This window comes from Blastomyces dermatitidis (assembly GCF_000003525.1).
Source record: "Blastomyces dermatitidis ER-3 genomic scaffold supercont1.3, whole genome shotgun sequence".
Classification (NCBI taxonomy): domain Eukaryota; kingdom Fungi; phylum Ascomycota; class Eurotiomycetes; order Onygenales; family Ajellomycetaceae; genus Blastomyces; species Blastomyces dermatitidis.
This window is the reverse complement of record NW_025544776.1, coordinates 836,611-862,020: the sequence shown is the minus strand read 5'-3', so window position 1 is coordinate 862,020 and position 25,410 is coordinate 836,611. Positions and strand designations below refer to the sequence as shown.

The following is a 25,410-nucleotide window of genomic DNA, read 5'->3' as shown; positions in this document are numbered from 1 at the left end:
TGACCCTAAATTCTTAGAGTGGTACTCTCAGTACCACTTAATTCTCCATGTGCGGTTTTGAACCCTTTGTGAACCAGCACATCATTTGATGGATTATCGATTGCGTAACCTCACACCACCTCCCGTCAGAGCCACTCTGGAGTTACGCGAGCCCCAGTAAATGGTCGAGGATATCTGCCAGCAGCGGGGCTTCCCATGGCATAGGAAAGTTTTCTCGTCCCAGTCTGCTGGAGCGTTATTCCAATAGCTCAGCGCATAAGGGGCCATTCATCTGTCAAAACAGATAAAAGGATCGAGATTCTTCCCATTTCCTCTCATCCATAGAAAGGACAGTTGAATATTTTCTGGCATTGTGTCCTTTGCTCTTTAAAGATACTCATGAAAACTGAGGCAAGAATCCCTTTTTAAATATGTTGTTCCGATTTATCCCATGCATCCTGGCTTTGCTGCTGCTATGCAAAGGTTTCTACGCGGCGGATTGTTCGCTCATTGGCCCCGCGTTTCCCGCACCTCGAAGCCTTTCCCGTTCATTGACCTGGAAGAGAGCATTGGACGATTTTGAATCCAACCTCAAAGGGCTTCTTCACCAGTCAGCTGACTTGGATGCCAGCACTACGTCGTTTTCAATCAATATCTTCTCTAGTCACGAGGAGAAGCTTCTATACGAGTACCATCACGATGCCCCCGGGCTTAAGGGCTCAATTGCTGAGGGTCAAAAACTTAATGGTGACACAATGTACCGGATTGCCAGTATCTCAAAGGCTATGACTGTATACGTGTCAGGAAAAAGAGGTTATACACTACTGAACGCCATCAACATCATATTACTACAATATTTCTCATCATCATCAGCTTACTACAACGCTCGTCTAATACTCGCTTATGCTAGCTCTCTTGGCTCGCATATATATTTTACTATAAATAGCTCTATCTTTTGTATGAAATAGATATAGAAGATAGTGCACGGATAATATAACAAGCAGATCTTGATACAAATAAGATTCATATGTCTTCAACATATTCATCCGTGACACCCAATCCGACAGTTATGAGCCCGGTAAGCAGCATCTGAAGAGAAGCGCAATACACCGATCCCAATCCTCATTCGAATTTGACAACAATCATTTGAACTGAGACGATTGATCCTCATTTGTATACGGTCCGAAATAATCGACTGTTATACCATACCTGATTCCCGTCCTCATTCGAACTGATAACTATCATTCGAACTGAGACGATAGATCCTCACTTGTATACGGTCCGAAATAATCGACTGTTATACACCCTGAATTCTGATCATATCTATCCGAAATACTCGACCAATATGACAGACAAGACAATGTCTAGTGCAACTGTACACCTTAGTGTTCCTGGAGATTGGAAACTTTGGTACAAGCATATGCTAGGATATGCAAAGGACAAGAAGGTATCAGACTTCATCAATCTTGATAAACCCGATATCTTCTCTGAACTAGAAGAACCTCTGAAACCCGAGTGTCCAGAAGAAGCCACCGCGGAGGCCAAGATAGCATATGACATCAAGGTCACTGTGTGGAAAATCAAATATATGAAATATGAGAAAATGAATGAAGGTATGACAAAGATACGAGATGTCATATGGAGAACAGTGGATGCCACAGAGCTACAACATGTACGCAGCGAGGATGATGATGTAAAGGACATTATCCGATTGTTAAGAGATCGTCTCTCCCCCACAACCGCGGACTATCAAGATGATGTGAGAACCTGATACCATGATCTCTGCAAAGCACCGAAAAACAGAGGCATAGAGAAGTGATTAAATGACTGGTCTCTCATTGAAGATGATATCAAAGAGGCGGATATAGCTGGACAGTTCAACTTGAAGAAAGATTTCTTAAATGCAAACCTAGCTATTGATGCAGGTTATGCACAAGCATGGGCTAAGAATGTCCGACATAATAAAGATGTTATATCTTTGATAGAGTTAGTTAAGGACTTCAAGGAACAGTATAGGGAAATGGGTATTCTCAAAGAAGATAAACCTATGAACTTTGCTACCCTTAATGAAAGATCAGTGACATTCGGAAACTGCATCTGCGGAGCCCGTCACCGATACACCCAGTGCTACTATCTCAATCCATCAAGGAAGCCACCTGGATGGAAGGAAAACGGGGAGAAGAGAACTCAGATTAATCAAGCTCTTAAGAATCAAGAATTGAAGAGACATATTGATCATGTGATATCTAGAGATTCATCCACAAATACAGATATGGTAGATGTCAATGAAGCAGTCCTAGGAGGAATGGTTCTGAAGCAATCAGTTCCTCAATCTATCGATCATCAATCCTTCGATCATCAATCTATCGATCCTCAATCTATCGATCATCAATCCTTCGATCATCAATCTATCGATCATCAATCTATCGATCATCAATCTATCGATCATCAATCTATCGATCATCAATCTATCGATCATCAATCTATCGATCAGCAAATCCGGAAAATATCGATGAACTCTTCAAATTCACGCTCCTACCTCCGAAACTCCTGGATCTTTGATACTGGTGCGGAACAGCATATATGCAATAATCAAACACATTTCCTATCCTTTACACCTGCGAATGAGAATGCGGAAGTCTATACAGGCAATTCCAGCACTAAAGTTGAAGGTTATGGAACTGTTAGAACTATCATGATAAATGAAGCAGGAAAGCAGTTCAATGTCAAACTCACCAACGCGGCTTACATCCCAAATTTCCATACAAATATCATCACATGGAAACCGTGTTTCCATATAGAAGGCATCTATTATGATGGAAAAGACTTCAGATTGTGAAAACACGCAGATAATACAATCTTTGCACGTGTTGAAGTATTTGAGGGGTTGCTAGTTACAGAATATAATAGTGAAACAGCTGTTTTCTCAACTATCTCGGAAAAATCCACTACCGAAGCCGATGCAGCTACCACACGCCGATACACACAAAACCTTCTCAAAAACCTAAGATCTCTATAGCTACTCAGTCAACATGGCATAAGAGATTAGGACATCCATCGAAAATCGCCATTCAAAAGCTTGCAAATGATGCAACTGGCATTCAAATCACTCATCAAGAAGATGCTGCGGACGAGCTTACCACTGAGCTTTGCAAACCCTGCCATCTATCTAATGCGGAAAATCAAATATCTAGATGTCCCCACGTTAGATCTCATACACCGAAACCAACACCTGAACCTACGCCAGGGCCAGCGGGCCCTAATGTTGATACAGGTCCTAATGTTGATACAGGTCCCAATGTTGATATCAATACACATACAGCTGCGATAGATAATCGTACACGAGCCTGAAATCACAGAGCTGCCCACCTTGTGGCAGTTGCAAATGCCAAAGCCAATCCTTTTCAAATGATCAATGAAGCATTCTCTCATTCTCATTCTCACTCAGACTTCTACAAGTCTCAAAATTTATTTCCTAATACTGTTTTTACTGTTATCAACAATACATCTACCTCAACAGCATCAATTCCTTCAAGGATTCATAGATCTCAACTGCCAGATCCACCGAACCACTGGGCAGATGTTGAAAAACACCCACATCGCGAAGAATCCGAGAACGCTAGGCTTCACCTCTATGCCAGAGGATTGCTGCCTCTTCTCAAATGATTGATTAATTGTCTTCTTCTATGTGGATGATATCGTCATCCTATCCCGATGGGAGGATTCAGATGAAAGATATCACTCCGAGAACGTGTTCAATCCGGCGATATTACAGTTGATTGGGTGCCTACGGCCCAGATGCCAGCGGATGGCCTCACTAAGGCTCTGCCACGCCAGAAACATACAGATATCATCGAGGCGCAAGCAGAATAAATGGTCTATCTTGATGTAATCTCTATAGATTCATCTACACTCTTTTAGTTGCAGCTTCATTTACACTTTCATTTACATGTTACATTCGCTGAAGGGGGTGTGTCAGGAAAAAGAGGTTATACACTACTGAACGCCATCAACATCATATTACTACAATATTTCTCATCATCATCAGCTTACTACAACGCTCGTCTAATACTCGCTTATGCTAGCTCTCTTGGCTCGCATATATATTTTACTATAAATAGCTCTATCTTTTGTATGAAATAGATATAGAAGATAGTGCACGGATAATATAACAAGCAGATCTTGATACAAATAAGATTCATATGTCTTCAACATATTCATCCGTGACACCCAATCCGACAATACGCTTTTTTGATCGAAACAGGATTCAAATATTTCAACGAACCGATTGCAAAATTTATCCCAGAGATTCAGCGTGCGATCTGGAAGGAAGGCCAAAATCCAGACGATACCATAGTTCCACAATGGAGAGATATCACGGTTGGCTCTCTTGCAAACCAACTGTCAGGAATTGCGCGAGGAAAGTTTCCATTTTGCATTTTCCTAGTTCCAAGCTCCTTTCGCTAACCAACCCATAGACTATTCGAACGACATTGCCGGCAAAGTAAATCAAACTGTTGCCGCTCAGCTGGGACTCCCAGCTTTGAGCAATTCTGATATCCCACGATGTGGAGAGAGGGGCCTACACTTCGACCCGTGCACCCGAAGCGGTAAGCATCTAAACCAGTTCCACTTTTTGAAACTCATGTCCTAATCCTTGGTTTCGCAGAGATGTTCGCGGAATTAATGGAACATCATCCGGTCTTTGCTCCATTTAGTACTGCAATCTACTCTAACGTGGCCTTCGATATCATGGGATATGTCCTCGAGCGAATCACGGCCGTTCCATTTGAAAAATCTGTCAAGCGTTCGATCGTCGACCGACTCAAGCTCAAGCGTTTCGGTATCGAAACCCCTCCTGACGCCTGGGGCGTTATTCCATTTGATCCTCTGACGTCTCATTGGAACACTTCACGTGGTTCTGGTAACCCGGCAGGAGGATTTTATTCAAGTTCAACTGACCTAGCTCGGGTTGGACAGTCAATTCTACAATCTCGCCTTATTCCAGAAACAGACACTCGACGCTGGCTGAAGCCCAACTCTCACACTTCCTCTTTGATGTCCTCCGTCGGCAGCCCCTGGGAGATTTACCGGTCATCCAACACTAGGGTTATCGATTTCTATACCAAATTCGGAGACCTCGGTAGCTACGGCTCAGTCATCGCCCTGAGCCCGGATCACGATGTGGGATTCACAGTTCTGGCAGCGGGAGCAAAACCAGGGTCACAAAGGACACTCCTCGCCGATTTAATTGGACGCTTACTTAGTGCCACTCTGGACAAGGAAGCGCGACTACAGGCCGTAGAAGATTTCTCGGGAACCTATTCCTCTTCCCCAAGCAGTGAAAACGAAAAAGCTACCGTGCTGAAAATCAGCAACAAAACGGACGACACCGGCCCAGGATTAGCAATTGAGTCGTTCTACCTCAAGGGTGCCACATTCAAGGACATAATTGGGGCGTTCTTCGGCGCGCCGCCGGGAGCATTTCCCAAAGTTGACCTCCGCCTGCAGCCCACTGGCCTGACGGCAAGGTACACCAGCAGCTCGCGCGAATCAGTCAGGTCGCGAACGTCTTTCCGTGTCGTTGCCACTCTTCCGGAGCCCGGCGCTGATAATAATTTGACTAAAGAGAAGATCTTCAGCGGTGTTTGCGAGCCATGGACCTCCATTGATGCCTTGCGGTATGGACGCAGGTCGATTGATGAGCTTGTCTTTGAACTTGATGGAGCTGGGAAGGCAGTGGCGCTTGACATGGGAATCGCCAGACAGATACTGCTTAGAAAGGACACTAACTGATAGTAAGGGTCAGTATTTATCTTCTCTTCGTATTTATTTAACCCTTTCCAGCAACCGTTTTCAGGGCCATAAGGAAGGATGGAATGTTTGAAAGAGGTGGTGGATGTATTGGAGATGCGTCTGGCTTGGGGTATTGCACATTAATCCATTTTTATATGTATGTAACATAGTTATTAACCAATCAACCTATTCATGCATATCATCTTTTTGATCACATTTTTACACTAGGTAGACTTCTTACGGAATAATTGTCTCAACAAATTCAAAAAAACAGAAAAGGATTTAATTATATGGAGAACTATTCTCTGTATACTAAGGTTATACATAATAGAAACTGGTTTGTCCTCCTCGTACCTTATTTGCTGTGGTTTTATAGATTATTATGAGGGCGTAGAGTTGGTTACTTACCTTTTAGTGAGTGAGTCAGTGCTATATCAATGCCAGTTGACTGACTCTTCAACCAACGCCCCAACGTCTCTCTCGGTCTACGCGCCTTCACCACGACAGAGAACAGTCGGGCCAGCGAGCTGCAAGAATATGGAAACGACTTACAAGCAGCCCCCTTGGGTACAACCACAAATGCGTCCTGGAATAGATTTATCTCCTCTTAAGATGTACAATTCGTTGACACGATCCAAGAACGCTTTTATCCCAAAGGATCCAGAAGGCCACAGAGTTACCTGGTATTCTTGTGGACCTACGGTGTACGATGATGCTCACCTCGGCCACCCTAGGAACTATGTTACTACGGACATAATTCGCCGGATAATGCAGGATTATTTTCACTTCAACGTGTAATTTGTGATGAATATCACTGATATGAATGACAAGGCATTCTACCACCTGCAGTCTGAGCAGATTCCGCTATTTTGAAGCACAGAACTCATCCATGAACCCCCCCCCCCCAGATTATTGTCAGAGCACGCCAGCAGCACCTCATCTCAGACTACGTCGCCAAACATCCGGTAGTCGACGACCATGTTGTAAAAACAGCAAGGATGGCATTCTCTGCGTTCTTGAAAGTAAAGCTACCTTTGGTGAAATCCTTCAGACTTTCAACAAGAACCTGAGAAAGTTTACGCGTTTGTTATAAATGGTGGTGCCCTCGAAGGAAATAAAAGGCCTGGAGCTGACGAGGCCAAAATCAAGATGAATATTAAAAGCGGTTCCCTAACGGTTCCCTAGCGGGAAAATCATCGGGTATGCATTGAAGAGAATAGAGAAATAGGGCGTCGCTCCCAAGGCAGATGAGGAACAGACCACTGCGATCGGAGAGCTCCAACCAAGTAGCGAGGACTTTTATGGTATCTGTGAAGACGCTTTCCTTGTCTACCTCGATGAGGTTGCCCGCTCATCCGTTCCTAATGATGACCACTCGATATTCTCCAGGTTAACGAAATAATACGAAGATCACTTTAGGAAGATATGCGCAAGCTAAATATTCTGGATCCGGACATATTGACGAGAGTCACAGAAGATGGACCTGAGATTTTGTTGGTTTTGTGGAGCAATTCGTTTAGAAGCAATTCGGCTGCCCAACGCCAGATGGCTCTGTCTACGTTGACATTAAGTCCTTCGAGCAGGCTGGAAATCACTATGCTAGATTAGAGCCATGGAGCCGGAACGACAAAAGCCTTCAGAAAGAAGGTGAGGGATCCTTGTCCCAACGCGCTGTAGCAAAACACTCAAAGAATGACTTTGCCCTCTGGAAATCATCCCAGCCCGGAGGGCCAAGCTGGCCCAGCGAGGCACTATGCCGATGTTCTAGCAACCTTCCGAAATAGTGTGGTAGCTGTAAACCTGGACGATCCTCAAAGTATCACGAAAGAAGTTCTGGTGCTCTGTGATTGTGTTCGCGATGTTGATCTCTTTAACTGGTATCTACTTGGAAGACTGAGAAGGCCGACCGGCTCTAGTACGTCTGGTTACTTGAGATCTTATCGAGGCCCGTCAGGAACAAGCTGGGCAGTATTTGGAGAAACAGCGGATTGAAGAACAGTAGAGGCGGAAAGAGCTTGAGAAACTTGAAAAAGGGAAGATGAGTCCATTGGAGTTGTTCAGACCGAATGAGTTCAGTGAGTGGGATGATGATGGCTTGCCAACGAAGGATTCGTCAGGCAATGATATTACTAAGAGTTGTAGCAAGAAGCTGAGAGGATTTGGACCTCCAGAAAAAGCTCCACGAGATGTGGCTCGCAAGCAACCCAGAATAGTAGGGTAGCCCTGTAGCTTTGTACGGCATCCTGAAAGATGAAATATATTTAGCGCTGATAGAAATGCGGAGGCGCAAGGAAATAATTTGCCACATGAATTGAAATGACTCCATGTCACGTGATATGACATCTTGTTCTAAAGAGGCAACAAGCCTCGAATTGGCCATAGCAGCATTACATCCAACACCACGCATTCCAGAGAGATGGCGTTAGTATCATATTCAGACTCTGAAGGTTCAGATTCAGGATCTGCATCGACTACACAATTATTTGAAAAGAAGAAAGCAGCAGGCCCCACTGCACTTTCGAGTTCCCGCGAGTCCTCAAAACCAACTTTTCAACCTCTCACTGATCGAAGGAATCCAGGCAAGATCCTCGTGAGCCTGCCTGATGCAGATGAGCATGCCAGATGCAATGCTCAGCAAAATGGTAGCGACGATAATGACGGTGATGGTCCGGCGAGGAAACGCCCTAGAATAAGTGCTCAGGGTGGTGGTGGGGGTGCGTTTTCGGGCTTCAATTCTTTTCTCCCCGCACCGAAGCGGAAGGGACCTGTTAAACCTGGGCTGGATAAGAGAAGTGATGGGACGGCGGCACCCCGCAAAGTGTTTAGTTTGAAGACGGGGGCGGAACCGGGGTTCGACAGGCAGGCTGATGAACAGATGAAGTGGGATCTCGATAATGGTGGCCTCCCTGGGACGACGGGGGAGGAGACTAAGGCTGGAGTGGCGGATGGATATAGTATTGGGGTAACTGAACCTGTCAAAGAGAAGGTGGAGGAACCTGCTGTTAAGCCGAAGGGGAATGCGATGATGTTCAAGCCGCTGTCTGTGGCTAGGGGTACGACCAAGAAGAAGAAAGTGAGGACCACGGTGGTACCGCCTCCTCAGACTACGTCGTCAGCCGATGGAGGGAAGCCAGTGCATGAGACTATGACAACAGCTGGGCAGATGAAAGTCGGAGATACCATCTCTAAACCAGCTCCGAAACCTAAGATTAGCCTCTTTGGACTTGGGAAGGAAGAGGAACAAGCACCGTCCGCTTTACCATCCTCCTCTGCCCCCTACATACCTTTAGTATACAACACATCCTCCGAACCCCAACACGACACCTCCACCATTATACCCTCGGAGTCCTCAAGCCCTCCGCCCTCCGCACGCGTCCCCGAACAGCAGCGTCAACAACCGCAAACCCTCGCCAGCATCGCCGATGATCTGAATCTTACCGCCGCTCAGAAACGGCAACTGCTGGGCCGCCAGGGCGTCTCTTCATCTGCTTCCAACGCCGCTGGCGCGACACAATCGAACCCCAACATAATAACATTCAACACAGATCAGGAGTACTCCTCCAACAATGCATTCCTCCTCACTGCATCAGAGGTAGAACTAGCTGCCCAACAACATAATCCTGTTCGTTCAATTGCGCCGGGTAAACACAGCTTGCAGCAGCTGGTTAACGCAGTTAGTACTCAGCGTGAGGCACTGGAGGAGAGTTTTGCGGCTGGCAGGAGGAACAAGAGGGAGGCAGGGAACAAGTATGGATGGTAATTGGGAAGGTCTGTTCGTGTACAATCGGGAACCAGATGGGCAACTTGGAGTGTGTAAGGTGGAAAGCGTTGGAACCTTTTTGCCTTCCTGATAATGCCTTACAAGCACTCATTTTTTTACATTTATACCCGGTATTTTACTCTCATAGTCATGGTTTGGTTGATGGGAAATGGAATATTTAAAGTTGGCTCACATACGGTTATATTTCGGGCGTCGCATCGTTTGGGTTTGATTTTCATATGCTGCAATGGGAATGGTTTCATAGAATCGATAAAAGTGCACATTAGTGGTTTCCGTCAATTTTCTACTTTCGCTGGAGAGTTTTCAGATCAAATCAAGATCATTGAGCAACTTGGGCTGTTCCGTTAGTTGACTCTTATAGTTTTAATATTCTTCCATAACTACCTCGTATGACGAAGTACTGTACAATGAGTTGTTTAGATGAAATAAAAATTTGAAATCCCCTTGAAAGGATACGGAAATTGCGCGATAGATTACAGAAGAGAAAATCTAAATAAATGGCTTTTAGAAGGTAGCTAAAGGAAATGGCCTATTTTAAGTATGCACAAGAGGTATATCTACAAATCCAACAGAACATATACATGCATCAACACAAAAAAAAAAAAAAAAAAAAAAAAAAAAAAAAAAAAAAACATGCCCTGGCCTAATAGTAGAAATGAAACGGTACAGTCGAAAATTCTATGCGGCAACGTCGACAACTTCCGCAAACCATTGTTTTAACGCCAAACTCAAAATTGCTGGTAACTCCTGAACATCCCTAACAACCAGATAATATGCAAATGGAAATCCTTCAAGATATCGTTTCATTTTCAACTTCATCTCTCCTGTCCCCGACCCGTCAGGTTCGAAACTCGCCTGCGTCAGATCGAGAATCGAGTTCCCCTTCACTGCATCGACGATAATGAAGACTATCATGATTCGCTCCTCTTGCGCTTGTCGAACTAACCGGCGAATGGTCTCATGGTCTTCACAGATTCCATCCGATATGATGAGTTCCAGCTGCCAAAGATCTCCGCTCCCACTCGAACGAGAGCGTTTCGCCTTCGCCTCCCTAAACAGAGCAATCGAGTCGGAGATAAGTTTTCGTACATTTGTGCCAGTCTGTTTGTAGCTGAACTGCTGGAAGATTTGGACACCTGCTTCAGACGAGAAAGGTTTTCCAAATTCATGAGCCACACGGACGTGGTCCTCATCTCCGAAACTGACAACGCAGAGATCCCCTGCCTCTAACATGCTTAGGCTTTTTGCAACAAGAGCGAGCGTCTCGAAAGCTAGTTGCCCGCTGCCGCTCTCAAGCATTGATTTACTATCATCAACTGCAATCATGATTTGGTAACTTCTCTTTGAAGGGACAGATCGTCGCATCCAGATCTTATCTCGTTTATATTGGGATGCGATGTACGGAATGATGCGCTTGATATTGAGTCGTTTTCCGGTTCTAAAGTCTCCTCGCAGTTTGGTTGCCAGAGTGGGTGCGAGAATCAAGCGTAGTTGTTCAGTCAGCGAGAGCGAGAGATCGTGGGTAATTGACTCATAGTGAGACCATAGTCGCCGGGCTTCCTCTGGAGAACTCAATGGAGCCAATTCCGAAGTGACATGCAAGGCAGACAGATGAGTATCCATGTCTTCCATTTCTCGAGACTCCTCTTTTTGTCCATTTTGATTTGTAGGTTCAGTTTCCATGCTTCTATCACCAGCAACAAATGATCTTGATGTATTATTGTTCTCCGACAGACCTGGTTTCTGGTCCAAATCCATTTGATCTTCCAAAGACTGTTCTGCAGGAAGATTCTGAGGCTCTCCGGCATCTGGAAGGAATTCTCCTTCTTCTGGCTTCATATCGGATTCGACAGCGTTGCTTTGATCAAGGCTCTTGGCTTGCTCTTCGTTTGCCTGGCCAAGTGCTTGAGTATCTGCGACATCCTGATCGTCTGCGAGATGCTCGAAGTCCGCATCTTCCATGTTGGTATCCTGATTTTCATTCTGGGAAGTGTCTTGGTTGTCAGAGGTCTCCTTGATTTGACGTTGACGGCGGTGCCATTGCTCGAGAATATCGCCAAGCTTTTTGAAAGCTTGTGTTTGGGAGTCTTCTAGTTTGCCGTCGTCTCGACCACCAGATGCGTTTGTTGCTTCTTTCCCGTCTTCACCCTGGTCAGCACTGCCTGTCTGAGGCTTTTGCTCGTCAGCCTGGTCCTTGGAGCCTTGTTCTTGAGTTGCTTCGCCAGAGTCCCCTTTCTCTCGATTTTGATCTTGGTCGACTCCTAGACCACCAGAAACTTCCTCACTTGGAGCAATATTTTCCGAATCTGCTTGGTTATCTGTCCTCTCCATTTCCAAGAGTCCCTCTCTCTCCTCCTCTTCTTCTTCTGCTGTCTCAGTCTCTGGCTCCTCTTTGGGACCTTCGGCGTCTTCTTGCCCGTTGACAACTTCTTCTGTTGCTTCTTCTGCTGTTTCGGCTTCATCTTCGACTTGATGTTGAGAATCCAGGTCCAGATCATCATTGGGTTGTTCCGGAGCATCTGGCTCGCCTTCCCAGGTGCTATTATTATCGTCTGACAAACCGCCAAGATCATCATCCAGATCGGATCCCTCTTTATCTTTGTCATCTTGGCCATCTAGCTCCATGTCTTCGGGTAGATCGAGAACTGGTTCTTCTTTTGCATGTGGATCGGTTGTATCCATGTCTTCCCTACCAACAGCTTCTCCTTCATGATCAGGAGGCTCGGATCCCTCGTTTTCGCTTTCCTCTCCATCTTTATCTTGGTCTACCTTTTCATTCTTTTCAGTGGGCGCAGCTGTTTTATCCTCCGATTCTGGCTCCCCTTTTCCTTGTTCGTTTTCCGTATCTTTCTGTTCTTGATCATTGGTCCCATCCCACATTTTTTCATCAACTGCGGAAGCGTCTAGTCCATCAACACTGCCAGTTTCCTCATCAATGTCCATATCTTCTTCCTCTTCTTGGTCTGAGCCCTTTCCGTCTTCCGCATCCTTCTCATCCTCAAAATCACTTCTGTCTGCCTCAAGATCCTCATGGTCCATATTGACAGCATCGTCTTCCCCCTCCTTGTCCTCTTTGTCTCCATCCATTTGTTGCTTTTCCTGGGCTAGGTCGGACAAATCTTCATCATCTTGAACATCTTTGCTAATATCCTCAGCGCCTTCCCCATCGCCTAGCCCAGTCCCACTTTCCAGCTTGTCAGATTTCCCCTGCTCTCCAGAGCTCTCAAGCGGAGTACAGAAACCTTCCGACGCAATCTGGTTAAACGACTTTGCTAAGAGATATGACATCTTGCACATCTCTCGATGTAGCGCAGAATACCGGTGGAGGACATCAGTACAAATCGATTTGTATTGTTCCGCGATTGGCAGTACTACTGATATGGCGGCGCCAACAACAGTAAGCGAAGTCGAATCCGTCGTGGAAATGTGCTGAATCTGGGCTAGCACAGAGTTGATAGCACCAGCGATATCGACCATGTGTAGCTCTGCACACGCTTTTGATATAACTTGTTCAGTTTTTACCAACCAGGCTGGGGTATCCTTTGAAGAAGGAGCTGTGGACAGTGAGGAACTTAATTTTTGCATCACAACAAAAATTTTGTCCATCGTTGTCAAGAGGGCCGAGTCAAACTCCTGTAGTGAAATTCTGATTTGGCCATTGGTTTCTGGCATGCTTGATTTTGTGCATAATTCAGTCCATGGAAGTATCTGTTCCAGAGCGAAGGTCAACTCAGGATGCTCATCAATCCGTTTTAGTACATCGGATCGTATATCTGAAACCAACGTCTGAACGCTCGAAAATAGATTTTCGTGAGTGCTAGTAGATAATCCTGGAGGTAGAGTTTTTAGATTTTCGATTGAGATAAGTAGCGTGTTCAAGCGGGTTTTCCAATCATCCAATGCCCCTAGCACTTCCGACGAATCAATTCCGGCAAAATTTCGGTGGATTTGAAGAGTTGAACCACAGACACCAAGGATAGTGGAAAGCCACCGAAGCGTTCCTCGGAGATCACGACGGCTGGATGGGAGATAGCTGTTACTGTACAACAGGGAGCTACTAAGATCAGATACATTCCTCATTTGTTGCATCGTGGATTCGAGAGCAATAAAGTTATCCATCCTCCATGATAGAGTTTCCCTTTGTTTCAATGCCCAATGAAGAAGACCTTCAATAAATCCCGCGCTTCTAGCAACCTCAACATTGCTAAGGTCTTCAGAGTACTCGTGCGAGGAAATGCGGACACGAGGCACCAAATCCAAAAATCGATGAAAGTAAGAGTCTGCGCTCTTAATATGGACAGAATCAACATGCGCCGTGAGAGGGCGTGTCGTTGAAAGGACCGCAGCGACAGATTGTTGACTTTCAAGAATGGTAGTCCCAACATTAGAACGGATGCCCATGAAGCGAAGGTCTTTGAGTTTTTCTGCATAGAACCGCCGCTTTTGGCCTTTGAGATGCTGAACATCGTGCTGGTTGTCTTCGGTTAGGGTCTTTGGGGTTCGGGATTTAAATTCGGCGATGGTGTCAATTATGTCGCGCATGAACGCATCGAGCTCCTCGTGGGCCAATAATCCTGTTAGAGAGTTCTCATACACACGTTGCATGCTCTTGACTGCGCCATCCGGGTCCGTAAATCGAATGGGTCGCTGGCCCCATGCGTGAACATTTTCACGGCATACGCGGAGGGCAGTGGAGGAAACACGATCGGGTAGTGCGATACATTTATCCGGCAATGATTCTATTGTATCCGGAGGGCAGGAGAGTCCCTTCATGAACAGGCCTTCCGAGGATTGCCCTAGAAGACTGCGATACTTTTTCACAACCCTGAACAATTTGTTATGAGAACGACGTGCACTCTCTCTGAGAGCAGTGATGTTAACGTCCTTCCAGCTTGCCAGCTGAATAGTTTGCTGGATGTCGCGTTCCAGTGCTTGTCTGCCGTCACCAAGTGATTTTTCAAAAATAGACACAAACGGGAGGTAGTGGTGAAGTAGGTTGTCAATCGCACCACTTAGTTGTTCTAGAGGGGGGAAGTCCGTAGCATAGAGATGCAGTAGCATTTTGAATTTTGCAACAAGTTGCAGCCTAAACTTGTATTGACCCATTGGGGTGGAGCAAATGAATCTCTCGAGGGTAGCGATCAGTTCAACGGAGTGTTCAGTTAATGGCTGTCCGTCTTGTACTAGCCGTAATGGGGCCGCAATTATCACATCATACGCAACAAACCACCATGCACTCGCATCCTCGCTGCATTTCTCATCTTCTATGTCCAAAAGGCGAGCCCAAGTGGATAATTCAATGCGCCGCCAATTTATGAGAAGGGCTGTTAAATTGTCGTAGCATTGAGCGGCAGAGAATGCTTTACTTGCGACAGTCTGCCACTCATAAATAAATGAATGAAGTTTCTCCGCCTTGGTTATAAATTTAGCAAGCGGTTCTTGGTGTCTGAATTGGAAGATCTCGGAGCAACAGTGAATAACATCTGAAAGAGTAGAGTGCTCGGGCCATGAATTTTGAAGTTCTTTGAAACGCACACGGATAGCTGCAACCAAATCTGCGAGTTTCTTCACCTCTACCAAGTTTGGATCTGAATAGAAATTGTAAGACGTTGGTTGCTTAGAAGTTTTTACCTCGTCTAGAAATAGAATTGCTCCGAGCAGGTGTGATTTGGGGTCCGCCGTTGGGATGTCTCCTAGGTGTTTTGCAATGTTCGAACCAAGTAGTTTCGTGGAGTCTACCAGCAATTTCTTCAGTGTTGACTCCTTATCGAGGCGGGAGAACAAATTATCGAGTACACTGGAAAGCTGCATGGAAATAGTTTTGACATCAAGCTGTGGCAATGTTCGACTTTCAAGATCATTCTCAATCGGGCCGTCAAACGTAGGGAAAAGTTGAGAAAACTCATCAGCATCTACTTCCTGATCACCTTCGAACGATCCTCGATAACGGTATAGGCTCGACTTTTGGGAGTGCTTATTTTGATCAACCTCCAGCTGCTGTTTCCAGAGAATGGAAAAGTCCTCGAAGATATCACGGAGAAGCTGGCGATTTTCAGCAGCTGAAAGAGTTTCAGGGTCCGTATTTTGGAAAACCCGTAGGACAGAGAGCCGTTGCAACCCGAGGTCTATCTTCTCTGCGTTAGACAACCGAGAGGACGGCTGCTGCAGTTCGACAAGAGAGACTCTTCTGGCGCTCATTAATGGTGTAACCTGCCCCATAGCCTGCATGAAACTTTGACCCAAATGGGAACGATGCTCAGCACACTGAACCAGTTCTACCCCGAGATGCAGAATCTCCAGGAAGCGGACGATGGGAATGACAACATCGCCGTATGCCTTATAATTTGTGGTGAGGCGAAGACATATTTGCTGGATATTTTTTTGCAAAAGTTTACCTTGTTGGTTGACAGCATTGCCAGAGTCCGAGCTACCTGAATCCTGGAGGGAACGAAGAATAACATCAGGATTCGAGCTGAGAACTGAATTTAGAATGTTGGCAAATTCTCCCTGCAATTCGCCAGACTGGGAAGGTTTGGGTCGAATAACCGGGGGTGAAGGGGGCACAGCACCCAGTAGCTGGAGCTCGCCGTTAATCATCCGAATACGTAAACTCGATTCTTGTCCAGAGAAGGACAATTCAAATGCTTTTAATGCGTCAAGCTTTCTGGTTTTCTCCTGGACGCGTTGCGTGTATTGTTGTTGTTGAACAACTAATCCAAGCGACGGGTCGAAAGGTTTGTTTGGGACAAAGAGTTGGAGACATGCCATAGCAAGGTGGATACAAGCGGCTCCTAGTTGAAGGTACTTAGCGGCCCCGTTTTCACCGCCAACCAAAGAGGACAAGATTTTATTGAATGATCTCGATGCAAATTCATTGAAATAGTGATGTTTTTCGGAATTATCTCGTAAATTAAGTCGTAGTGTTTGGATCTTAGAATATCCGCTAGGCGACTCACGACCCAGTGAGCCTAGGTAGGATACAGCACTTGCGAGCGACGTGGGATCGATCAAATCTTCATGGCAATGTAAAAGCTCTCGGAGAAGCTCGCCCAGCCGGCTCTGGAGGATATCAAACTGATTATGTGCGATTTGGCCGGTGCTTGAGCATAAGCCGTTTGCAATGAGGTCAAGTTCAGAGTGAAGGAGGTTCATTCCCTTCAAGGGCACATTTCCAAGAGACCCTAGTTTCACTATCAGTGATAGTGAAATAGTTCCACGGAGTGCCAATGGTTTGCGTGACATGTTTTGGAAACCTGAGAAACGTGAAATTCTTGACAGGAGCTCAGGAACAGGGTTTTCCAAAGTTGACATATCATGCGGAGAAGCTGGGCGTCCTGCGAGCAGCTGTAATACGTTAGAGAGGGCAGAATTTGTAGTAGCAGTATCCAGTTTTCTGATGTCGATAAAATCACGATACTGCGAGAGTGCTTCAAACTCCATGGAAAAGTAGGGAGCTGATACTGAGTCGGAATCCAGCATGCGGGTTTCAAAGTCATCGATCACATGTTGAAGATCCTGAAAAGATGTCAGTTCTATATTTGAAATCAAGTGACTTGCGGTCATACCTGAATCAGACCACCTGGGTCCGCGCCTTGTAGCATTGAAATCTGCGCCTGGACTAGCGAGTGGCGGAATTGGTTGAGTTGCGTAAAGGGCAAATTTGTCTTCAAAGTAATCTGATCAAACTGGGCAGCAACATACTGCAAATCGACCATTGACTTCAAATGAGCGGGATCAATTGGCGTTGCTGGTCTCCAGCGATCCCACATCCTCTGCATGCTCTGACCGGTTGTCAGGCCCCAGTTGGCACGGAAATTATTAAGTGATTCAAACAGGACCCTAACAAGATCAAGCTGAACATCCTTAAAGCGAGAGTAAAGAGATTGCCCGATTTGCAAGTATGTTTGAAATACCCCCTCGTCAAAGTCATTCGCTTGCACGACATTGAAAATGTCCCAGCACAACTCTAATATGGAGCTGACCATAGCACACACATCAACGGAACATAACAGCTCGGCATCAATGTTCTGAATGGTCTCGCTCAAAGCCTGAATACAGTTGGAAAGATACAAAGCAACCGGCTGGGTTGATTCTTTCATAAGTGCTGGAATCGTATTCGAAGCCATCGACCTTTCCAGCCTGTTCATTTCAGAGGGCTTTTTGTTTGAAACGGAGCCACGAACTTGAGACAAGACTTGGTGGAAATGCCAAACATTAAATTGTATCTCTTGGAGTTTTGTTAATTTTGCTAAAAGAGCTCGTGATTCTGGAACGATGCAGGCCACAATTCGGGGCTCATTGATCAATGGATGTAGTGGCTGTTTGGTCTCTATTAGTTAACAAACCGGCAAAGTAGGGAAGGTCTACCACGTACCTCGACACTCTGGCGAAAGCTCGAAAATTTCTGTTCGTTCCAACTTCTATTGCATAGAATATCCTTCAAAGGAGGAAGGGTATCATGGTGCAAAAAAGCGTGATAGCGATCAAACGTCTGGTAAATAGTTGTTGAACGCTTCGTATCAGCGGCACTATTCGTGGTCCATATGTCGATAGAAGTGGCCGACGATTGCTGCAGGCTGCGAAAATCGTGCGGGGCCAAGTGATCAAGAGACACTTCTAATTCATCCTGTAGCCTGTCCGATTCCTTTCGATAGCATGAGAGATCTTGACCCCAGCGAATGCGGTAAATTAACGATTCCGAGGTATAAAATATTCCTCCAGCTTTAGGCATAGCTTCGTCGGCCCTTGGCGGGAAACATATTTCGATAGCCCGATTCCTCATTGCTCGCGACAGCTCCCCATAACGAGGATCCATAGTGAGAAAGAGTCGAAAATTCGGGTGCGGTTTCACCACTTTTGCAGTACCATCTCCAGTTCTTTGCTCATTGATAACTAAGCACCCGTTCGGTTCCATAAGTGAATTTAGTCTATCCAAAACAGAGGGATTGCAAAGGTTGGCATTGTCAAGGACCACCCAATCGCCTTTCTGTACTGATTGAATAAATATGCCCTCAGTCCATTCGAAGCCAATTGTTTTGCCACCAGAAGACGACTTGAGCAATGTTTTCGAGCGCTGGTAAAATTCCGTGAAGTTTGGATGTAATTCCTTGAGCGAAATTCTGTGTAGTGCGTCCGAAATAGTTTCAAGCTCGGGTGTTCTGCTTTTGACTGTTTGGTAAAGCTGTACGAGCTCACTATCCACATCGGTCTGCTTAGTGGCAGTATGCGTGGAGACAATCTGAGCTTGTAGAAATTGGCATAGCTCGTCCAGAAAACTTAGCAGATGGCGGTCATTATCTACCTGCTCAAAGCCACCGATGAGATCCATCGTATCAGTATCCGCGTTTAGAGCCAATTCGACAACTTTAGAGCCACTGAAAGCGGCAAGCTTCCGTAAAATGGCTGTCTTCCCACATCCTGATGCGCCAACAAGGATACTTGGCCACCCCTGCTCTATACACAGTATCAATGATTCCATAATCGGTAGATCGCCGGCAAGTATCTTCATGTGAGGATCATTGAAATATTGCATCAGAGGATCGCGTTGAAGTACACCAAGGCCGACCTGGTATTGTGACACGCTTAGGTTATGGAAATAGCTTTTGATCTCCGGAGTCGATCCGAACACGTCCTCATACAGTGACGCAACGAGGGTTCTATCACTAGGTGTGCGAAACCTTTGGCTAATCACAACATCGAGGAATTGAGAAGGTGAAACTCGGATTGGCGTGGATTCAAGAAGTTTGAGCCACCTTGAGATATCCCGTAAATTTATTTCCCAGGGACCTCCGACAGTTCCCAGGCGTCGTTCGTTCGTTACTTTGAAATTCAGTGAAGAGACAAATTCCACTAGCTGTTGGATTTCTTTTTCAGGAGCAAGAGGAGACAACCTTTGACAGATCATTTTCAAGTCGTTATCGCTAAACGAGTCAGCATAAACAACTGTAAACCGGTTCACGAACGAGGCAGGGAGTCCTTTTCTTCCACCCCCTTGGTGATGAGGATTTTGCGCTGCGAATAAAACAAAGTTGGGGTGGCGTTTAAACGTTTGGTCTAACTCGGCAACATAAACTTGTTGACGGTGGTCTAGACAGGAATTCAAACCTTCCAGCACGGACTGAGACGCAAGATTCATCTCGTCTAGAAGAACCCAGCCGCCAGTTTGCATAGCGCGTAAAAAGGGTGCATCACTCCAAGAGAAATTTCCCATATCGCCGCCTTCAACAGGGACATCTGATCCAAACAAATCTGTTAAATCAGTCTGGTCGGAAAGATTGATTCGGGTAAGGGGTTTTCCAAGAGATTGTGCCAAAGCGGCAACGAGGGTGGTTTTGCCAACACCAGGGCTACCCTCAAGCAGAATCGGCTTTGCTGACTGAAGGCCGCGGGCAATTCTCAGAGTGTTAGCAATTGTAGTCGGTGCGTCCATAGAAAATGTGGGATCATTCTCTGAATGGGTGTTCATCTCTAGAACGAATGGCCCAATTCTCATAATATTTTCTTCCATAGATATAGTAGCTGCTTGATAATAGATAGAGGCGGCATCGAAACCAAAAATTTTACCTAATCTCTCGAGACATTTGACGCGGTCGTGTTTGAGATTTGAGGCACCTGAAGCAAGCATAGCGGAAGGGTTGGCGCCCAGTGTATCGATGTATACTAGAGCCGCGCCATGGACCATCGCAGTAACGTCATCGAGCTCTTTGCATTGATTTACAAAGTCAACCCATGCCAACAAATCGCGAATGGATATTGATCCAGAGGAGGTTGCCTGGAAAGTTTCTTTGAACCATTTTGCGAACGTTAACATTGAACTTGGGGCATTCGAGATAGGCGATAAGAGTTTTGCAGACAAGATGGGAAGGATATCTTCAGCTTCGGAAAGCTGAGGTACCCAAATTTCGGTAAGCCGGTTCCGGAGCGCAGCAGAGAGTTCTCTTTTTCCGTAGTCCCCTCCTGGGTTCATGGTTGCCAAAAACTGGAAACCATCCCTTGCGACCACTAAGGAATCGATAGGGCCTTTTTCTGCAAGGAGTAAAGACCTGTGGGATTCAAGAACGCTGTTTAGGCGTTCCAAAACGGAGTCGTCTGCAAGTGAAATTTCGTCTAGAAGAAAATGTTGCCCGGTTTCCATTGCCGTTATGAGACTACCGTTGGACCATTCGAAAAGTGCCTTCGCTCTTGTCATATTCTCCCTTATACGATTCACCAAACCTGGCTCGCACATGTCCAGTGCCTCGGTCTGTAATGCAGAAAATGCTCGTGTTAGCTCGTCGATAGAGCTATCACTGCTTTCATCGTATGTATCAATGGAATTCAAGACTGATGATAGATCCGCTAAAAGCTGTCCTTCGATTGCGGATCTATTTCTCAACGGCCTCTGTGCACCAATGATATCTCCCGTCTCGAGGTTAACATGAGCGTTTATGGTGAAGAGTTCCTTTCCATATATTTCTGCAATAGCTTGGCATATTTGTGTTTTGCCGCATCCGGTTTCTCCAACAAGCAGGACAGGTTCATTATGTTCAATAGCCTGTGAAACAAGTATGAATACCCTCCTCATCGCCTGTGTCCATATTATACCAGTTGGGGCAGTAGCTGAGAGCTGTTGGAGTCGAGCATCCAGTCGGGTAGAACTATAAATGGTAGTTTCATCAAGCTTCACCCTCATAACCTCCTCGACTACCTCCTTTACAGCTGCCCTTTCCTGTGGATTCCTTACCCTTTCTGCCAAAAGCATAAAACCATTGACAGCCAGTTGTTCGCGATCATCAGCACGGCGTTGGGCCCATCGAAAGAGATCACGTAGAGTAGCAAAGCTGTTTCGCTGCTCGAACAAGCGACTTGATTGTCGTAGAAGTGAAAGTTTTCGATATACCGCCACTATTCTTGCACAGAATGATGGAGGAATTTGCGATCGTTCCTTGAGAATGAATTCAAGTTCGTCCTCGGGAATGTCATCAAAATGGAGTTCAAGGAATCGATTTCGGAACGCGCGGGAAAGCACCTTTCGACCACCGTAGAGACCAGCGGGATTTTGTGTAGCGAACAGCATAAAGTTGGGATGTGGGTGGACGACTTCCTGCGATTCAGGCAAGAACAATTCTCTATTGTCATCAAGCAGGCGGTTGAGAGCTTCCAGGACATCGGTCGGTGCTAGATTAAGCTCATCTAGCACAATCCAGTAGCCATTCCTCAGGGCTTCAACCAGTATTCCTTCTTGATATCGCAAGCTGCCATCTTCGCCGGATACGTATGATCCTAAATACTCTTGGAGGTCGGTGTGTTCATGGTTGTTAATTCGGACAAATCGGTTGCCCGATATTTTGGCCAGGTATTCCACCATACTAGTTTTGCCAGAGGATGTCGGGCCCTGTAATAAAATCGGAAACCGTCTCGTAGAACTTGCTCTCACTAAATTCATCAAATTTCTCTCAATGAACGGTGTGATAATATAATGTGACTGGGACTCAATCGGAAATGCACCCTGCCTCATCCAGTAATGCTTGAATTGAACATAAGTGGCTCCGTCGTTCGGAGGCTTAGGAGTTTGTGATAATACTGATCGGGAGTTTTTCAAGCTCCCAAATATATGTTGATCCAAAAGAGGGATAATTTGGAGTTCAGATTCTTTGCTGAGCAATGTCAAAAAGCTCATGCAAAATCCTTCGTACATTGCCCGTCGAAGTCCGTAGATATGCGCTTGATTTCTCACATATATTAAAGAACGAACCAGAGTTCTGATGCTGAAATGTGGCTTCTGGCCAGCGCCGTCTGTCAGTTTGTTGTCTGCATTTAGCTTCTTCGTATCGAGGTAAAGGCGAGCAAGGGCAATAGAAGCTTTCTTGTCAGCAACAGTCAATGAGCCCAGATAAGCATCTATCAAAGTTATAAGGTCGTCGATTTCGGTATCTGGTGAATTAACATATATTTCCGTAAATCTAGATCGTAAACCAGGAGCCAAATCTCGTTTCCCAGCATCAGTTGCCGGGTTCATAGCCCCAAAAATTCGGAAATTCGGATGTCCGTAAATGCGTTCAACTTCCCCAGCCTCAGAAAGAAGCAATGACGGAATGCCGTCGCTTCCATAGTGGAGGAGACTGGCAATACTCTCTAGGGTGTCCGGGGAAGCTAAATTTATCTCATCGAGCAAAACCCATTCACCATTCTTCAGGGCTTTGACTATCTTTCCTTGTACGAACGCGAATGCAAACTTGCTATCGCCTTTAGACACCCGGACCTCAAATTCTTTCAGTTCCCTAGCAAAATTCTCCCACTTCTCACGGAGGCTGGTATATTTTGAATCGTCCAGTTTCCGTTTCTTCGAGGGTTGCTCAGAACCTGCATCCTCCAATTCAATTTTCTTTTTCTTCATCGATTCGAAAACTCCAGATGCCATTTTGACAGCCTCGTTGAGGATATTAACTAAACGTACCCAATTGCTGTTGGTAAGACATTTCGCAACCGACGATAAAAACTTCTGGTTCTTTTTTGCGGAAAAAGTCGATTCGAACAATAAATTGAAATCGTCCACCAAAGGAACAGCAATTGATCGAATATTGACAGGCTTAAAGCCACCTAGCAAGTCCGTACTTTCACTTTGTTGCGATAAATTTACCACCGTTAACCGCTGGCGCAAAAGGGAGGCAAGCTGCTGGATCACTGCGGTTTTGCCAATTCCAGTTTCTCCAACAAGTAGAACGGGTTCAGAGAGCTGCAACGCTGATATAACTTGTTCCATTATCTTCAACGAAGCCCTTGTTGGTGCAAAGGTACTCCGATCGGCTGCTGAGGAGGCTGACTTGCGCAAGCCAAGGAGTTTTCTTTTCTGGCAGGATTCTCTGCCGATCGTGACTGAGTTTGGGGAATCCAAATACTTCGGAGTCTGTTCGGACAGGCAGAATTTCATACGCTGTGGGGATACCTGCATCTCTTCCGCAATAGCTTCTGTGACCGTTGACTGAAGTAATCCTTTGGAGGAATGGGCTGCGAAACAGTCAACCGCATCCATGAAAAATTCGTCCTGAGTACCATCTGGGACTGCCTCATAGCCAGTTTCACACCCAAGATTCCGCAGCCGTCGTTCTATTCTGTAGCACAACTTAACCAAGTCACGAAGTGTTGGCAACCTCCCTGTCATGAACTTTCGAGATAAAGAACCGTTGAATAGCGAGGTGATACGGTCGAACATATTCATGATCATTTCTACCCGGGAGGAAAGTAGCGGAAACTTTTGAATAATAACCTCTTTGACTTCTGACAACGGCATTGACACCACTTGAATGCGATTCCAAAGCCTATTGCCCAACATATTGCCGCTTGGGGCAATTTCTTTCCCAGCGGCATTGATCGTGGATCTCATCGTGGCAATCACCCTGAAGCCATCGGCGCAACGGATACGTTCTTTTCTGCTCGGGATTATAAGTTCCCTTTTCTCAATAAGCGGGAGAATAAGGCCAAGGACTTCGGAAGGCGCACGGTCCAAGTCTTCAATCAAAACCCATCTGCCCTCCCTGGCTGCCTTCGTTAAAACGCCAGGTTGCCAAGAAAATGAGTAAGCCTGGGATGATGTTGAGTACACCCCCAATAAGCTTTTAGAATCGGTTTGTTCATTGATGTGAAGCGTAATCATGGAAGAAGACTGGCCCATTCGAATGGCCGCCTCATTGACAAGTGACGTTTTCCCAGAACCGGCCAGGCCGACCAGTAACACCGGGTCCATTGAGAGAAGCGCAGTACCGACGCTGCGAACGTTGCGTAGAACTGTTGGTGTTTCCACCAGAGTTGACGCTCGTATATTGTTTGTCGGATGGATTGTGGGTAGAAGTACTCCGCCGATTTCAGCAGTGTGACTTGTAAAAGAGTTTCGGAATCCTTTCGTCCAAATCTCGACAACTGAATTATCGCGAGATATCCGTGCGCTCTCAAGTTCATCTTTTAATGCAGTCCATCTCTTTTCCTCCCAAATACTAAGGAAACGATAGTCGATACTTCGGTCCTCCCACGAGCCGTTGATCGCCGCCCGACCATGATACTTGCTTAGCATTTGCTCAAGAGCAGCATCTGCAGCACGCATATACAAGCAAAAACATCGGATTGCAAGATATCTAATGACAGGATTGGGATGAGTGAGCAGTGACTGCAGCTGGGCGGCGGGAAGAATATCCGAGAAACTGCCCAAGTCAAAGCTAAGTAGGCGGAATAGAGCAATCAGAAACGCATGCAGCGTTTGTTCTTCCATATTCAGGAGTTGAAACTGGTTTGATTCCGGCGAGGAGGGCAGGGCACTGCCCTTGAGATGCTGTGAGGCGACATGGACAAATGGTTGAAGATATGGCGCAAAAGGTAAAATTCGTGAAAATGCGAGAGTAATTTGTACAGAATATTCACGGGAGTCCAAGTAAAGCCATCTAGCAGCTAAATCCACAAATATTGGCTCGTACAGTGCGAACAACTTATTGGTATAATTTGGGTGTAATGCTGCAATTGCTAGTGCATCGAGGCATGCTGATGGATTCGAACTGCTGGTACGCAGAATTTCTACCAGTTCAGGCGGGAGTTGTTGTAAAAACTGAGAACCTGGTAAAAGTACCTCATTAATACTAAATTGAGTCATCCTGTAAGCCACCTTAAAAAGCCCTTTTCCTCCACCCAGGACTTTTTTAGACCTCAATATCAACAATAATGAATTTCAACATCGAGAAATTTTCTGTCAGTCGAATTATTTTCTGCCGCGAGATCACCATGTCACGTGAATACGCTAAATGGATCGTCACCGCCTTAAATAAGCCAATCAGATTTCGCTTTCTCATGGTACCACAGCTCCGCCCAATCGGGGTCTAGACTCCAGCCGT

The 25,410-nt window shown here is 45.8% G+C and overlaps 7 protein-coding genes across 7 annotated transcripts; 6 read left to right on the top strand and 1 right to left on the bottom strand.

Annotated features, from left to right (window-relative positions):
• Nucleotides 1-366: 366 nt before the first annotated feature.
• BDCG_16606 (uncharacterized protein) lies at nt 367-873 on the top strand (the record flags this gene model as incomplete). The annotated part of the gene is made up of 2 exons (XM_045425817.1): nt 367-770; nt 853-873. The coding sequence occupies exons 1-2, from the start codon at nt 411-413 to the stop codon at nt 871-873; spliced, it is 381 nt and encodes a 126-aa protein (XP_045280101.1). The 5' UTR covers nt 367-410.
• A 3,470-nt stretch (nt 874-4,343) lies between these two features.
• On the top strand, nt 4,344-5,775 carry BDCG_02587 (uncharacterized protein; the record flags this gene model as incomplete). The annotated part of the gene is made up of 3 exons (XM_045418130.1): nt 4,344-4,359; nt 4,458-4,589; nt 4,649-5,775. The coding sequence occupies 3 exons, from the start codon at nt 4,344-4,346 to the stop codon at nt 5,773-5,775; spliced, it is 1,275 nt and encodes a 424-aa protein (XP_045274781.1).
• Nucleotides 5,776-6,066: 291 nt separating this feature from the next.
• On the top strand, nt 6,067-6,748 carry BDCG_16605 (cysteinyl-tRNA synthetase). Its single transcript, XM_045425816.1, has 2 exons — nt 6,067-6,112; nt 6,203-6,748. Exon 2 carries the CDS (start codon nt 6,313-6,315, stop codon nt 6,571-6,573), a length of 261 nt encoding a protein of 86 aa, XP_045280100.1. The 5' UTR covers nt 6,067-6,112; nt 6,203-6,312; the 3' UTR covers nt 6,574-6,748.
• A 315-nt stretch (nt 6,749-7,063) lies between these two features.
• On the top strand, nt 7,064-7,767 carry BDCG_16604 (uncharacterized protein; the record flags this gene model as incomplete). The annotated part of the gene is made up of 1 exon (XM_045425815.1): nt 7,064-7,767. The coding sequence occupies exon 1, from the start codon at nt 7,468-7,470 to the stop codon at nt 7,765-7,767; it is 300 nt and encodes a 99-aa protein (XP_045280099.1). The 5' UTR covers nt 7,064-7,467.
• A 46-nt stretch (nt 7,768-7,813) lies between these two features.
• Nucleotides 7,814-8,096, top strand: BDCG_16603 (uncharacterized protein; the record flags this gene model as incomplete). The annotated part of the gene is made up of 1 exon (XM_045425814.1): nt 7,814-8,096. The coding sequence occupies one exon, from the start codon at nt 7,814-7,816 to the stop codon at nt 7,994-7,996; it is 183 nt and encodes a 60-aa protein (XP_045280098.1). The 3' UTR covers nt 7,997-8,096.
• Nucleotides 8,097-8,159: 63 nt separating this feature from the next.
• On the top strand, nt 8,160-10,139 carry BDCG_02585 (uncharacterized protein). The gene has a single exon (XM_045418129.1). The coding sequence runs from the start codon at nt 8,192-8,194 to the stop codon at nt 9,533-9,535; it is 1,344 nt and encodes a 447-aa protein (XP_045274780.1). The 5' UTR covers nt 8,160-8,191; the 3' UTR covers nt 9,536-10,139.
• A 42-nt stretch (nt 10,140-10,181) lies between these two features.
• Nucleotides 10,182-25,229, bottom strand: BDCG_02584 (midasin). Its single transcript, XM_045418128.1, has 3 exons — nt 17,931-25,229; nt 17,122-17,874; nt 10,182-17,071 (listed from the first exon to the last, which is right to left on the bottom strand). The coding sequence occupies exons 1-3, from the start codon at nt 25,170-25,172 to the stop codon at nt 10,235-10,237; spliced, it is 14,832 nt and encodes a 4,943-aa protein (XP_045274779.1). The 5' UTR covers nt 25,173-25,229; the 3' UTR covers nt 10,182-10,234.
• Nucleotides 25,230-25,410: the final 181 nt, after the last annotated feature.